At 44.0% G+C, this 15,259-nt stretch overlaps 1 protein-coding gene and 1 non-coding gene across 6 annotated transcripts in view; both read left to right on the top strand.

Annotated features, from left to right (window-relative positions):
* Positions 1 to 15,259, top strand: part of Dis3l2 (DIS3 like 3'-5' exoribonuclease 2) — a 343,677-nt gene that overhangs the window by 247,216 nt on the left and 81,202 nt on the right. For all 5 annotated transcript variants that reach the window (XM_076866045.2, XM_076866042.2, XM_076866043.2 and 2 more), the window contains one exon: positions 1,016 to 1,128. In XM_076866045.2, coding sequence (XP_076722160.2) covers positions 1,016 to 1,128 — 113 coding nt within the window. The remainder of the gene's footprint in view (positions 1 to 1,015; positions 1,129 to 15,259) is intronic.
* Positions 10,033 to 10,138, top strand: LOC143407689 (U6 spliceosomal RNA). The gene has a single exon (XR_013092430.2). It is a non-coding gene; the product is annotated as a U6 spliceosomal RNA (small nuclear RNA).

Below are 15,259 nucleotides of genomic sequence, written 5' to 3'. Positions count from 1 at the left end.
CAACAGGCAAACAAACCAATTATTGGCCTATTGACTATTAGCTTTGTCACTCAACAGGTTATTTCATAAGTACTTACCCAGGCACTGTCCAGGCACTGGGCAGGAATGTTGCAGGAAAGGCCATACTGGCTAAATTTACCCTGTAGGGAGAGAGAGAGTTAGACAAGACGCACATAAGCAAATGAAAATCCTATGACATCCAGTAGAGATACAGCCCTAGAGACAGCCCATGGTTGGCATCAGGTACACAGCAGGTGCTTAAACAGCACAGGTGGAAAAAAAAGAGGGCAGAAGAATCTCTTCTTGCTGGGGATTCTCTTTGCTAAGATTATCCCAATCATGGGAAAAGGCATGAAACCCAGTGAGCGTCAGGGCAGGGTGAGGTAAGATGCATTCAGGGAGTAGAAAGAGGTTCCCATGACAGCTGCTTCCAGAGTGTGCGGAGGATAGGCCCTGAGGCTGATGGTGGATTGGGGTGAAATTATGCAAGGACGTGAGGGGCAGGCTAAGGAGCAGCATGTGTAGAATGATTACAGCAACAGTCTGGTGGGCTAGATGAGGGGCCATGGGGATGGATGGAAGGCAAAGCTTTTAGAGCAGAGTCTTAAAGGATCTGGGGATTAGCTCTCTTGTAGTGACCTGAAAGTGTTTTATTTATCATCTAGAATGAGCAATACATATATTTTAATAAGTGTTGTAAGGAATGTTTTCTTCCATTTCTAAATCTTTCTAATCTTCGAATAAACATCAGCAAATTCACAGAAGAAATCCTTGAGAAAATGGTTTATCTTGTTTGTTCATAATAAAAATCCCACCATCTTTTGGTGTATAATAAGGAAAGTGACAATGGTGCGGGTCATTGGGGTTAGGAGGGGTATCTGGCAAGGCAGAAAATGGCAGTCTGCCCTTCAGGGCCTGTGGCCTCTGGGAGTGACATGCATTCTTAGAGAGGACTCCTGGGAGGGTTACCCTGGCCTTCCAAACCAGGCTGATAATCCTCCTTCTGCTTTTACAGGCACCTTTGAAGTGGGCGTCCACATTGCCGATGTGAGTTACTTTGTTCCCGAAGGATCCCATCTGGATAAGGTGGCCGCTGACAGAGCCACAAGTGTCTACTTGGTTCAAAAGGTAAAAATCAGTCTTCAATTTCTTAGATCAAAAAAACATGCTTCCATTTAGTAATCTTCCTTTAAGGGAAAAAAAAAAAAAAAAAAAAAACTTGTCTCCCTCCCCCTCCCCAAAATTACAAGGAACAGTAGTCTTGTCTGGATATCTCTTATTATATCGTAAGTATTCTAAAAAAGTGCTCACCACTGGAAAAGTGTTTGCCCTCTGTTATTGTGTGTTCTCCTGAAAGATGCCAAGGGAAGACGCAGGTTTTCATCTCAGGCCTCATTTCGGAGTGGCCTGGTCATGTTAGTCACTCTGACAAATGGTCAGCTTCAGAAAGAAATGAGGAGAGATACCTGCTTTTAATAGCCGTTCCAAAGCAGGAATGAACAAACACAGCCTACACAAGCCACCAGTTTTCCTGCAGTTTAGGAATTAGGATTAGGCCCCAGCCACACACACTCATTCATGAATTGTCTGTGGCTACTTTCACAGGACAGTAGCAAAGTGGAAGAACAATTTTACTATTTTCTATAGGTCCTTTAAGAAACCCTTTTTAAAAATAAAAAAATACTCATTTATTTATTTATTTTAGTTGTAGTTGGACACAATACCTTTATTTTAATTATTTTTATGTGTTGCTGAGGATCGAACCTAGGACCTCGCACATGCTAGGTGATTGCTCTACGTCTGAGCCACAGCCCCAGCTCAAGAAACCCTTTTTAACCCTATTCTAAAGAGGGTCACCAATCTAGTCATGCCCTGCCCTTAACAAGATGATCAGAGGAGTGTTCAAAATGGAAAAGCAGAGCGGAGTTTCCCAACTCTGCAACTCCCCCTGGTCCAGTGTCAAGGCCTCCCTCAGCTCATCTGTAAAAGAAAGGAATGAACAGAATCATCTCAGCACGTCCATTCCTTCCTGTGTGCCTCGCACATCCAGATAACCATTACTTTAACAAGTATTCACTTTAGACCAGGGGTCAGGAAACTATACCCATCAATTTCAGCCTACCACCTGTGAACTAAGAATGGTCTTTATGTTTTGAGAGTTTTTAAAAAAAAAAAAATTGTAATTGTTGATGGACAGCATGTCTTTATTTTATTTGTTTATTTTTATGTGGCCTTAGGGATCAAACGCAGCGCCTCACATATGCAAGGCAAGCACTCTGCCACTGAGCTACAGCCCAGGTCTTTATGTTTTTAAATGGTTAAAAAATATTTCATGACACATAAAAATTATATGGAATTTTGAATTTTAGCGTCTATAAATAAAGTTTCATTGGAACACATTAAAAAAAAAAAAAAGGTATTTACTGAGCACAAGTATGTGTTGGGCACTGCAGTAGGTCCTGGGGACAGTGGTGAATGAAAGACTGTAAACAAGTTATGTCTGTCTCCCTCAGGTTAGTAATGAATTCTTCCAGCTTTTTTTCTCCTCCTTCTGACACTCTGCCTTCATCTGCTCATTGGGCTCATCTTGCGTCTTTGGTTGTGTCTTGACTCACTTCCTGTCTGGCTTCCTTGAGCTCAGTGGTCCAGTTTAGGATCTCTGTCTACACTAGATCAAATCTTCCCTGCTCCCTCCCAAGCCCTGTGCCCTAGGATGCAACTTCTAATATTTACTCATTGACTACACAGAGGTGAGAGTCCTGCCCCACCATAGACCCACATATACAACCCCTCTGTTGGTTCCCAACAGCTCCTCTGTGGGTTCTCACTGTCCTCCCCCCCCCCCCACCTACCCTTTCAGAACAGGAACTTTGAGAAATGTGTGTGGGCTCCTGGCCTCCTGAATTCCTACTTTCTACTGTTCTCCAAAACAGGCTGGCCTTTTCCAGGTGTGTTGTCAGAGTAGGCCACCGGGGTTCTGTGTACTGCTCTTCCTGGAAATAACCTCACCCCTGGGGCTCCACTGAAGCCAGTCCCATGCTCTTCTTTAGCCTGGGCCCTGGCCATGGGGAAGACTGAGTCTCATCCTGGCAACATATTTGGGTAATGGGTCTTTTTAAGGGCCAGTGTTTTCCTGCCTTCTGTATTTGTCCCAGCTAGAAGTCTGATTACTACTTCATGTCACTTCTGTCTCCTGAATGATTCTGTGGCACCACCATCATACCTACTACCTCCCCTTCACACCCTTGCCAAGGATCCCACTGAATCTACCACCTGGCAGAAGAGCATTTAGACACAGAAGTAGAAGAGCTGCACCCGTGTTCCGAATGCACAACTGGCCTGGGGCCTAAGGCTTGTGGCACGCCTAGCTGTGATATAGTAGACTTTCTTTTCAAGCCTGAAACCAAGGCTTTCTATCAGCAGAGACCTCAGCTTATATTTGGGGTTTCTTGGCCACTTGCTCTTTTCTGTGGATGGTACCCATTGTCATGACTGCCACAGATCAAATGTGACCATCATGTAAGGTTCCCATCCAGTCCCACAGCCCAGGTTCTTTTGTATCTGTGGTCTGAGTCACAGAATCAGGGCACCTCTCCCCTCAGCCATACCGGTAGCACTGTGACATGTAGAGACATACCTACCTCTAGCAGATCCAATAAGCCATCGTGTCTCGTGACCTTTGAGTGCCTGACCATCTGCTAGCAATAAAAGCACACGCCTGCTGAACAGAAAGATTGACACACAATGAGCCATTCATTTCCTCGGCCCAACCTTGTATACATCCTCCAATATTCCCCCACTTCACACAGATGGTCCCAAGCCACTTATAACAGGGTAGTAGCCCTCGTGCTAACCTCTAGAATTCTAGTGTTCTAGAACCCCTGAGCTCCCATTTTGTCCAAGCATCAATGTAATTCCTAAAAAGATATTGGTAGTTCTAGAACAAAAGTCCTTCAGGACACTGTAGACATTCCTGAGTTTTTGGAGTGTACCAAGTATGCTGAGAGTTCCTGTCATATTATCTGCTGTCCACTACTACTAGCCTCTCAAAGTGAAGGAGATTCTTTTAGGCTCTGATTGCAGCCCCATTCTTTTAGGGCTGAAGATTTTGTTGCCTGTTGGCTCTCCCACCCCCAATCAGGCCAGCAGTTGACAGTGATGTCATCGATCCCATGAGGGAAATCACACTGTCCAGCACTCTCTGCTCCCACTCCAGAAGGAGCTAGCCCAGATATGCTTTTACCCCAAGTGAGAGGCTGTCATGTGCATGTGTCATGGCTGCCTTCAATATGCTGAGGCTCTTCCTAGAAAGACCTAGCATCTCCTCTCTCCTGCTCTAGGATGATGCTCTCAGATCACTACAGTCTGTACTATCTGAACAAAACCCTAGTCCTGCCTGCTCTAAGATTGGATAGCTGGTGACCTGGATCTAAGCAGGAGGATTGCACATTTAAGTCCAGTCCTGGGCAACTTAGTGTGACCCTGTCTCAAAGTAAAAATAAAAAGGGCTGGGGTATAGCTCAGTGGTGGAGCACTCCCCCCCCACCGCGAAAAAAAAATCAGACTGGATAGCCACTTTCTTTAGGGGTTCAACTTTGTTTTCCATTTACACTTGGTGATCAGAACCACCATGCAGGTGTTTTCTACCATCCTAGGGTGACAGTGCTAAGTGGAGAGGGAACAGAATTGATTAGAGCTGTGAATGAGTCAGAAGCTGCGTGGGTATCTAAATCCAGTTTCAAGTAACAGAGTGAGCATGGGCAATAGGTGACCTCTACACAGTGTGCCTAAAACATCTAGAACTTTTGAAGGCCACCCTGTGAGAATAACTGTACCCTCAGCTGAGCAGAAGTTCACCAGATGTTGCTTATATCGGACAAACCATGTCCCTGATTTGCCTCCAAGCCTGTTTGAACCTAAATGCAGTGTTCAAGAATTTCTGCTTGACTTCCTTCCTCAAAGTATTTATACTTGTCAAGTCATGAGCAGGTATAGATGTCTTATGGGAATGCAGCACAAACTCCCGACCCACAGATCTCTCTGCATGTGAGCACACCAGGCTTCTTCCCCAGCCTTTCCTCTTTGGCCATGAAATAGGCCTTCACATTCCATTACTGACTATGCATATGGCACCCCTGGAACATAGCTCCACAGAGCTGGCCTTCAGGTTATGTTTGGATTTTTAGAAGGTTTCTTTAACATTTTACAAAGTTTGTATTCACCTGACCTTTATTCATGACCAGTCAGGACTTATTAACCTGGTATAGAAGAAATACCTCCAGTGTTATACCCCTTATACTGACAGCTTTCTTGTACAATCTTCTTCACTTCTTTACATCATATTCCCATTCATGATAACTGTAGCTACAATTTCTGAGGTTCTCCAGCATGAGGCAGCCAGTCGATACCTCAGGAGTCATGACTTATCTGGAAGGACCCTGGATTTTCTGATAGATGGGACTGAGGACTTCACCAGTCAAGCCTGGATCTCACAAAGACGTCCATGTGGAAGACTGATTGTCTTCCAGGTTCACACATGCCATCTGCAATTGCAGGAACTGGAAGACCAGTTCCCTAGATATTTGAAAGTTCCAAAAGTCATTGAATTCATGGCCTGCCAGCTTCACCCCCTATAACTCCTCCATATTGTACCAGCTTGCCAACACTTGCTTGGACATCCTGGGAGAGGGAGCCCAAGTGTCTGCTAGTTATGACAGCTAGCACCACCATATCTAATTGACATTACTTTTCTGGAGAAGATGAGAGAAAGAGAAGGAACCCGACTCTTACCTCAAAGATGTGCATAACCAACCAGCATGGTTAAAATTAAAAGATAGAAAATACCATGTGTTCCTTAATAAGACTCTGAAGTAATGGGAACTCTCACTGCTGGAAAAAGGCAAATTGGTACAACAAAAAAACTCTGGTAGTATCTTTTAAAGCTAAGTGTATACATACCTGTGGCCCAGCCATTCCACTTCTAGGATGTACCCCATAGATGTGCTTATTGTGTGTATTGCCAAAAAAACAATGATATATGTTCATTGAAGCATTGTTCAAGCTAGCAAAAAAATAAAAAATAGAAATTATTTAATACCTATCACCTAGAATGAACAGATAAATCATGTATATTCACCCTGTGGGAGGCTGTAGAGCAATGAGAAGGAAAGCACAGTGGATTCACACAACAGCTTTAGTGGTGAAAGAATTCAGACACAAGAATAGATTCCATCCATACAAGTTCAAAACTAGGTGAAACTAATCTACACTATTAGAAGTCAGGGTCGTGGTTACCCTTGATGGGAAGAAGCTCTCAGTGGTGGGGGACTTCCAGTGAGTCTTGAAGTGGGTTCACTTCATGAAAATAAATCAAACTTTCATGGCTTATACATTTATATATACATGTTATTCTTAAAACATGTATTTTTATTTTGAAGCTTTGTGGGCAATTGCCATTCCACTTTAACTCCTTTAGGATCTTCTATCTACCTACCAAGGCAGAGAAACCACATCAAGGTCCAGGTTCTTCCTTAGTTTGGCCCTCCTGAGGACATAGTTATGATACTTAACGTTGATCCCACTTAACATGACTTCCAGTTGGAGGCATCCATCCTCACTTCCTGCCTCAGAATGCCGTTGGCCAAACCCAGCCCTTGCCTGATCCAGGGCCTCTTAGAGAAGGAAGACGAGACTCCAAATTCCTTTTAACTGCAGAAACTATAATGTTATGACGGAAAGAGAAAGAGAAGTCGCCTCTTAAACTTCAATCTTTGAAGTGGTTTCTTAAACTCTAAAGTCCACACTAAGTGAATAAATGTGAAATGTTCTCCCCAATTAGAAAAATTAACTTTGCTCTTCAGTTAAGTATTCTTTGAATATTTAAGAATTTGAAGCCATTAAAGGTATTTCTTCTAAGCAGGTGACTTTCTCTTGTCCAGCTGCTGCATTCTCCTTTTAAAACCAGGAATTCTGTTTTAAAATCAGAAAATGAAAAATAAATAAAGGTGGGTTGAACAGCTAAGCATGTTTCCTTCCCTACTCTCTGAACGGTTTCGTGGTTGTCACAGTCCTAGTGTCTCTCCTGGGGCCTGCTGAGCCAGGGCTCTGCTGCTGAATCCTACAGGTAGGGAGCTGGGCAGAAGGGGCTGTGTGCCTCTGCTGCCAGCCCGCAGCCTTGGAAAGCAGCAGCTGGCCCTTCTCATGCCTTTGAACCATTGCTCTGACCTTTCTTCCTACTCATTTTTGTTTCTTAAAGGACTGTGTCCAGGAACTTTTCTGCTGTTTTCACTTCATTTTGCCTATAAAGGTCTTCTTAAAAGCTGGATGAGCTGCTGCTCCCCCTCCAGATTCTCTTGCTTTCTCCTTTGGCAGAGTCATTTTTCCCAACTTCATCACTCAGGGGAAGGAAGATGGGGGTGGGGCTGGGGGTTCCGGTTGATTTCCCATCTATAGAGAATGTGGCTCTGACTTCTTTTCATTCAGAGGCTGACCTATAAGTGACTGATGGTCAGAATTACAATCTCAGCTTGGTTGGGAGAGTCCTCCTGTGGAGTAGGACAATGTGCAGTGAAACCAATCTTGGGCCCGTCCCACTGGCTTTTAAATGAAATTCTTTTTGTTGAGATTTTACTCACAGTAATAAGTATTTGTTAACTCTTCTTAACAATAGGGTGTACTCAGGCAGAAAGTTAAATTTAAATAGCATCTGTTTAAATCCCGTGAAAAAACATCTTTCCTTTTTGACAAAAGATGGTTCTGTTGGGACAGGGGACAACTGTCTACCTGAACTCGAACCCATTCTTCTCAGAAGGACATGATATCTGTGCAGTTAATGCCTCTCCACTGTTTTCTCTGGGAGAGAACACAATGTAATTTTAAGTTTTAAGGTAATTTTTTTAAGTAAGTAAATTAAGTTTTAAAAGTAAAAGAAAACCTAAACAGTTGAAACCTAAACCTAAATTTTCTGCCTACTGGCTCATCCACTCATGTTATTTTAGGTGTGAAACAGCTCAAATGAAAGTTCGCCCATAAATCTCCATGATATTTTATTGGTACTGCTTTATAATAGACATCAAAGATGAGGATTGGAAGCCTGGCTTCATGTCACATCCAGATAGTTTTAAGATGTTCCTTTCTGACACCAGCAGATTGTCTGTGTTGATGTTTTGTTAATGTCAAACTGTGTAGCAAAAAGTTGATCAAATTTTGAAGTCATGGAAGTGTTGATATGAAAAAGAAAACTTTTTAAACAGAGATGTTGGCCAGAAAACAAATTATCTATTTCCTTGATGTTGTTTCTAAAGTGTACCTTGGTGTTAAAACCTCGAAGTCCTCAGAGAAAAGCAGAAAAACTCACCACGTTGTCAGGCTGCAGATCTGGGCTGATGGGCACTTAGGTTGTGGGGGTGTTTAGGTGGAGGCCTGCCAAGGCCTGGGCTGAAAGGTACAGAGAGGCTGAGAGGCCCCACAGACATTGGAGAGCCCCCCGTGGGTTGTGGTCATCTGACCCCATGTCATAGCTCATCCTTCCTGCTCCTCCTTGTCTGGTGATTGATTCTTCCCTTCTGTGGCCCTTTCCGTTGGTCACAGGGCTGTCCTGGCTAACCCGCTGCTGAACTTGGCCAGCCCGCCGCTGTGGCTTTTGCAGATGTTTCTGCTCTCTGAGGTTAATGTAAGATTTTATAGTCTTGTTAGTACCCCCACCCAGCTGCCCAAATGATCAGTTTCTCTCAACTCTCCCAAGCCCTGGTCCAGAATGCTTAGAAAGTCAGGGTCCTGTCATCTGCCCCTTTTTTCCACGGCCAGCTTCTAAGCTGTGCCCCGACTTAACTTTGGACCTGACCATGGTGCATGCTTCAAGCTCCTTTTCCTTTTCTGATCCACTTGGAATTTATTGAGTACTAGCTGTGTGCCAGGCCCTAGGGATATAAAGACGAGGTGGAGGCGGCCTTGCCCTGGGGAAGTCAGAGGAAGAGGGCACTTAACTAACATTTGAAGTACTCTGGGCTGTCTTCAGTGACAGAAGTGCCCAAGGTGAAGACATAAAGAGAGGAGAGAATTCATACTTACCTGCATGGTGCAGGGAGAGGAACTTTTGAAGGGGCATAGAGGCATCACCTAACAATCAATTTTTGTACCATGTTTCACATTTTGAGTAGAAAACTTCCAGATGGTCAGAAGTGGGTAGTGAGGGCCTTCCAAGCAGGAGCTGGAAGTGGTGTGTTCAAGGAGCAGCATGTAGTTTGGAATCTCTGGGGTATGAGTTAAAACTCCTAAAGGAGGAGCCAAGAGATGATGTTCCAGGGAGGGGTCTGAAGTGTCAGACTGAGTTGCTTGGGCTTTACCAAGAGGGCAGATAGGGAAGTGACTGGGTCAACCTGAGCACTCTATGGCTGTAGGAGGCTGAGGCCCAAGGCACAGATCTCATTATTAGTACCAGGGTCCTTCCTCCAGTTATGTCTTCCTGAAACTTTAAATGACCAGTAACCATCCTAAAATAGATGGAAATCTTTGCTCACTGAATTTTCAGAGAATTTACCAGCACCAGGGTGTCTAACTAGCCCCAGGAAAACTTAGGACAATAGGTGTCTATAGACAGTGCACCAAATGGACATCCCAAACAAGCAGCATTTCATAGTTACCCCAGATTTCAGCCTACTCCCAATCCTGCAGTCCTTTTCACAAAACAGAAAGTAAGGAGAGGCAAAGGTTAAGTAAGTGGGAGAAGTTAGATGCCCCCTTTATCTTTACTGCCCCCTTGGAGACCAGCTTGTCCCTAGCAGTTCATGGCTACCTGTGACTTCTGGACACTCGCTGACTATGGAGAGTACAGACTTTGCCAGAGACCTCTTGGCCTCACTGGAGGCAGTTGGGCCCTTCCTCGTCCACAGGACAGGTGAAAATCCTGTTAATTAAATTCAGCTCAACAATTATTGGGAAGATGAAGGCAGCATGTCCTAATATGCAACTGCAAGTGGTCATGGGTGGAGTTTGGTGAGAAGATGCAGAAAGCTCAACAACAGTAGGAAGGTGGTGCTCTCTTTGGCAGCACACACATACTCAAACTGGAACAGTACAGAGATAAGCATAGCCCCTATGGAAAGATGGCATGCAAATTTGTAAAGTGTTCCATATCTTTTTAAACATTTAAAAAGGAAGTTGTATGAATCTGTTTTCTGCTACTATAAAAAAATACCCAAAGTTGGGTATGTATAAAGAAAAGAAGTTTATTTAACTCTGACTTGGAGGCTGAAAATCTAAACAATGTAATGCCAGCTCTGGGGAGTGGCCCCGCCCTTGTCTGTATCACCTCATGGCACCACAATGGCAGGAGCTTTGTGAAAGGGAGAGATCCTGTGGCTAGAAGGCCTTTAAAGTGATGGGAGGAGCCAGCCCTGGCCTGCCTTTTAAAGGTCCCACTACCTCTTAACACCCATACTGGGGACCAAGCTCTGAACACATGGACACATTCAAGCCGTGTCCAAACTCTAGCAGAAATCTTATCCAGAATGATTTGCACTCCAGAACTCTGCCACTGGCTTAGGAGACTAAATCATGAGAGAGAAAAAGAAGTGCCGCACTTGAACAATGTGGATGAATGGAGAGGTGAAGAGACTCAGTTGAGAGAGGTCAGACCTTCAGGACTCAGGAACTGACTGGATATGATGGGCCACGGGAGTGGAAGAGCCATAAGATGACCCATGGCTACGGTCTGTGTGTGAGGAGAGGGGCATGGCTCGGAGGTGTGACTGTGCTGTTTTGGTTTTTGAGTGGTTTTGAAGGGAGTTTTGGTTTTTGCTTATTTAACTGGGGTCAGAGTACTGCTGTCAACAGAGAGAGACATTGACTCAGGAGATCCTTGGGGAAGAGGGAAAGCGAAGGGCAGGGAGAGGAGTCCAGTAAAGGCCCTGGGGTGGCTAGGCTTGGTGGTGCAGGCCTGTAATCCCAGCAACTCAGGAGGCTGTGGCAGGAGAATCGCAAGTCCAAGGCCAGCCTGGGCAACTTAGCGAGACCCTGTCTCACAAAAATAAAAGACTAGAGGGATACAGTCAGAGGTAGAATACTTGCCTACAATCATATTCAAGGGCCTGGGTTCAGTCCCCAATACTGCAAAAAAAAATTTTTAAATAAGAAAAATTTTTAAAAATATGTGTATATACATAGGTACATATATACACACACATTTATATTACTAACATAAATGAAATGTATACATCTTTAATATAAAATGTCTTACCTGAGGTATAGTCATGTTGTGCATAGAAAAAAGACAAAGACTCCATACCAGCCTACTAAGAGACTACTGTGAAAAGTGGGAGACTGGGACATAGGCTGGGGAGAAGAAAGGTGTCCACCATAAAGAATGGCAGCTCTGACCTTGGGTCCTGGCTCCAGGGAGGGAGAGGCCAAGTAGATCAGATTGCTCACTGGGAAGAGCCGGGCAGAGGGGTCTAGGCTTTGGACAAGAGAATACACATTGTGAAATAGCAGAGGACCAGGGCACACAGGGTCCAGAGAAACAGTTGAAGGAAAATGCTACAAGGGTACTTGTGAGGGGTGAGGTTTGGCATCTCAGTTTTCTCTGTGAAGGAGAGTTGAGATTTTCATATGAGAGAGAGAGTGTGAAGGCAGCTGGGTGGGAGGTTGGAGGAGTGCTGTAGCATTTTAGAATGGAACCTGAAGGGCATGGAGAGGGAGCTACCAGAGTTGAATACAAAAGACCTGCCAGTCTTATGAAGTAAGAGCAGAGGCTGTTTGGAGACCCATCTCCACATGGCCCAGCCAGTTTCCCTGTCCCCATCTCTGCTCACCAGGATTGCAAATACAGGTAAGACAGTTGTGAGGTTGGCCTTGGGTTTTTTAGCTGGGGCAGTAGGAGGGAGAGAGCTGGAGCATTGAAGTAGTCCCTGCTCAGCTGAGGAGGACGGGAGAGGGAAGCCAACATCAGGTGGTTGAGGAGCAGTGACAGGGGCTGAGGACAGCCAGGGTTTCTCTCTTCGGGGGGGTGGGGGGTGGCTTCTCTTCCAGCCATGCATGGTTTCTGCACTTGTCACCCTGGCTCATGTCTCCAGCTTCCATGGAGGGCCTCACACAGCCCACATTCTGCACCAGGGTCCAGGCAGGTTTCTACCTGATGGAAACGGGCATGTATTTGAGAAAGGGGCTCTCAAGTGGCTGTCCACTCGCCAGCCCTCCTGAAGGGATGCTTGCTGGGCAGGGGACCCCTGCGAGTCAGGCTCCATTTATGAGAGGCTGTGGTGTGCCAGACCACAAGTGTGCTTGTAACCTCTTAATTCCTTCTCTTTTAAGAGACAGAAGCCTAACCACCTATTTACAAAACTCTGTTGACACCAAGACTGTTTTCTTTGCATTCCATCTGATTTCTGCCTTCAGATCTGGTGAAAAGTTTATTAAAAGGACTATACCTTAAAAATTAAATACCCAAAAAGCTTTTGTGTTTTGCTTCTTCGTGAGCACTTAGGTTCTTTGGCATCTCACCACTGCAGCATGAATTGTAGAGCAGTTTGGATAACTGTGCAGCCACTGGATGTACTGGTCGTTTTTAGGAGCAGTGGCTAAAACAGTTTACATTGTACTTAAAACACTAATAGCCTATGAAATTTTTATGTAAAAATGTTTAAGTAGAAGTCTACCAGGTATTTCATAAAATGTTTTATGTGATTCAGTAAAACAGCAAATAAAAAAATCAAGGGTCATCCGTTTCCTGAGCAAAAGACAGTTTGTGTGCAGACTGAAAGGGGTCTGCTGTGTGTCAGGTGCTGGGTCCAAGCCTAGGGCAAGACCCCTGTCCTCGTTCTTGAGGTTCTCCAGTCCGGAGGAAGAAGGAGGCACCTGAAGCCAGTTAGGACATAGTGTGGTCAGCAGTGTGGAAGTGTCATGGAGGAAGGATGGAGTGAGTGGCTGGCTGGCTGGGACTGCCCCTCACCCTCTGAATGAACAGGGGAGGTGAAGAAATCACAGTGTGTTCTCTGGGGGAGATTGGATAAGCTCTTTAGAGATGGAGATCAATCGAATCTGGGAGAATGTACCAAAGTTGCCAGATGCAAAACTTCCAGAAAAGTGTTCCAGAAAGAGGGAACAACATGTGAAAGAGCCTGAGCAGTGCAAAGGCAGGGCAGGTGTAGGACCTGCAGTGGAAAGGTCTGTGCTACTGGCAATGTGGGTATTAGAAGGGAGCATCTGGACACAAGTCTGAACAGCAGGCTAAGCCTGGTGACGCAGGAGCTTGGACACCATGAGCTGACTTTATTGAGCATCTTCAATATTGTTTTTCTACTGAGAAAACCGAGACCTGGAATTGTACTAACTTGCCCAGATCACACAGGAAGGGCTAGGCCAGGATGAGACCCCCAGGCCTCAGGCGTCCCAGCCTGCCTTCTCTTCCTGCTCAGGGTTGTTGATGCACCTGCACAGCCCTCAACTGCTTAATAGACTTTAGACTTTGTTTTGGATTTTGTTTCTTTAATGGTGAAGCTCTTTTTGCAAATAAAATATTAATCCCAAACTCAAAGGTATAAAAACAGCATGATTCATGAGCATAATTGCATTAGCATAAGTTTATTTCATATCGAAGTATATAACACAAGATCTGTTATGAAAACACTGGCTTTCTTTTTTCTTAAATTTATATGTATACATATATTTTAGTTGTCAGTGGACCTTTATTTTATTTATTTATTTACATGTGGTAATGAGAATCAAACCCAATGCCCCACATATACCAGCCAAGTGCTCTACCACTGAGCCACAACTACAGCCCTGGCTTTCTTTTTAATAACCTCTTTTAATTTAGAATACTTTTAGATGTACGGGAATGTTGTCAAGACAGGACAGAATCTCAGATGACAATGCTGCCCCCATTGTTAACACCTGCACTGCCAGCCACGAGACAGGACCAGGGAACTGACATTGCAACATTACTGTGAACTCGCTCTGTACTTCATTTGGATTTGAGTGATTTTCCCTCAGTGTTTTTGTTTTGTGTTTTATTTTCATTATTCCAGGATCCAGTCCCACCCCAAGTTGTAATAACTTTCTTTTAACAAAAACTTAAAACATGATGTCAGGAATTAGGTTACATTATCCAGTGCTCAGTTTTGTGACTTAAAGTAAGATACTGCCTTGAACTACACTATACTATCTTTAAAAAATGATATCAAAAAATATTAAGCCCTGGACTAATATAGCAGCAAGCACACTGGCATTGCAGCCAGTTTCCAAAATATATTTGGTGTCATGATCTGATAATGCAGCCCAAAGAAGAATACAGGAGTGCACACCCAGAAAACTTGACTTAGTCTGTCTCAGGCTCCATAACAATATACCACAGACTACATGGCTTCGACAGTGGACATTTATTTTTCACAGTTCTGAAGTCTATGAGTCCCAGATGAAGGTGCTGGCCAATTTGTTTCCTGGTGAGAGCTCTCTTCCTGGCTTGACTATGGCTGTGTCCTCACATGGCCTCATTTCTGTACCCACTTGAAGAGATCAAATGTGTGTGTTCTCTCTCCCTTTTTCTTCTTATAAAGTCACGAATCCTATGGAGCTGGGCCCCACCCTTAGGACTTCATTTCATCTTAATTGATCTCCTAAAGATCCTATATCCAAGTACTGTCAAATTGGTGGTTGGGGCTTCAACATATGTTTGGGGTTAGGGTGGTGGGGACAGTTCAGTTCATAGCATAATTCAGAGGCTGAAAATAATGTGAGATGTCTTTATAATCTAACCATGAAATAGTATGAAGTTGAGACCTTCCCATTTTAAACAGAATGTTGATAAAGGTAAAGATATACTATGCTGTAAAACACTTGACACCACGAGAAAGTTTTCAATATTAAGATCCAATTTAATGCACTATTAAACAAGTTAGCAAAGAAAATATAATTTTATTGTAACTGTGCAAAAGCAAGGGCAAGAAAAACATTTCAAAAGTAGTAGTTGCCCACGAGAGCATTGCCAAAAGTTTTCAGGTCCTCATCAGATTTAACAATAGATGTTTAAAAGTAGTGTCCTTTAAAATAATGCCAAACAACTGTTAATTAGATGTTAACTGATGTGGGCCATGAGTTCTAAAATTTACTTTTCCATACCAAAGATGGTTAGTGTACTGAAGCAGGGTGTAGTACAGATATTTCACATAGAATAAGAAACCACTGGGGCTGTTTTTGTTATTACCACTCAAGAAGTCAGCTGGATTTACCCCTAGTACTGCATAATGGCCCCTCCTGCCTGTTC

This window comes from Callospermophilus lateralis, chromosome 9, assembly GCF_048772815.1.
Source record: "Callospermophilus lateralis isolate mCalLat2 chromosome 9, mCalLat2.hap1, whole genome shotgun sequence".
NCBI classification, from domain to species: Eukaryota; Metazoa; Chordata; class Mammalia; order Rodentia; family Sciuridae; genus Callospermophilus; species Callospermophilus lateralis.
This window is presented reverse-complemented; position numbering and strand designations above follow the sequence as displayed.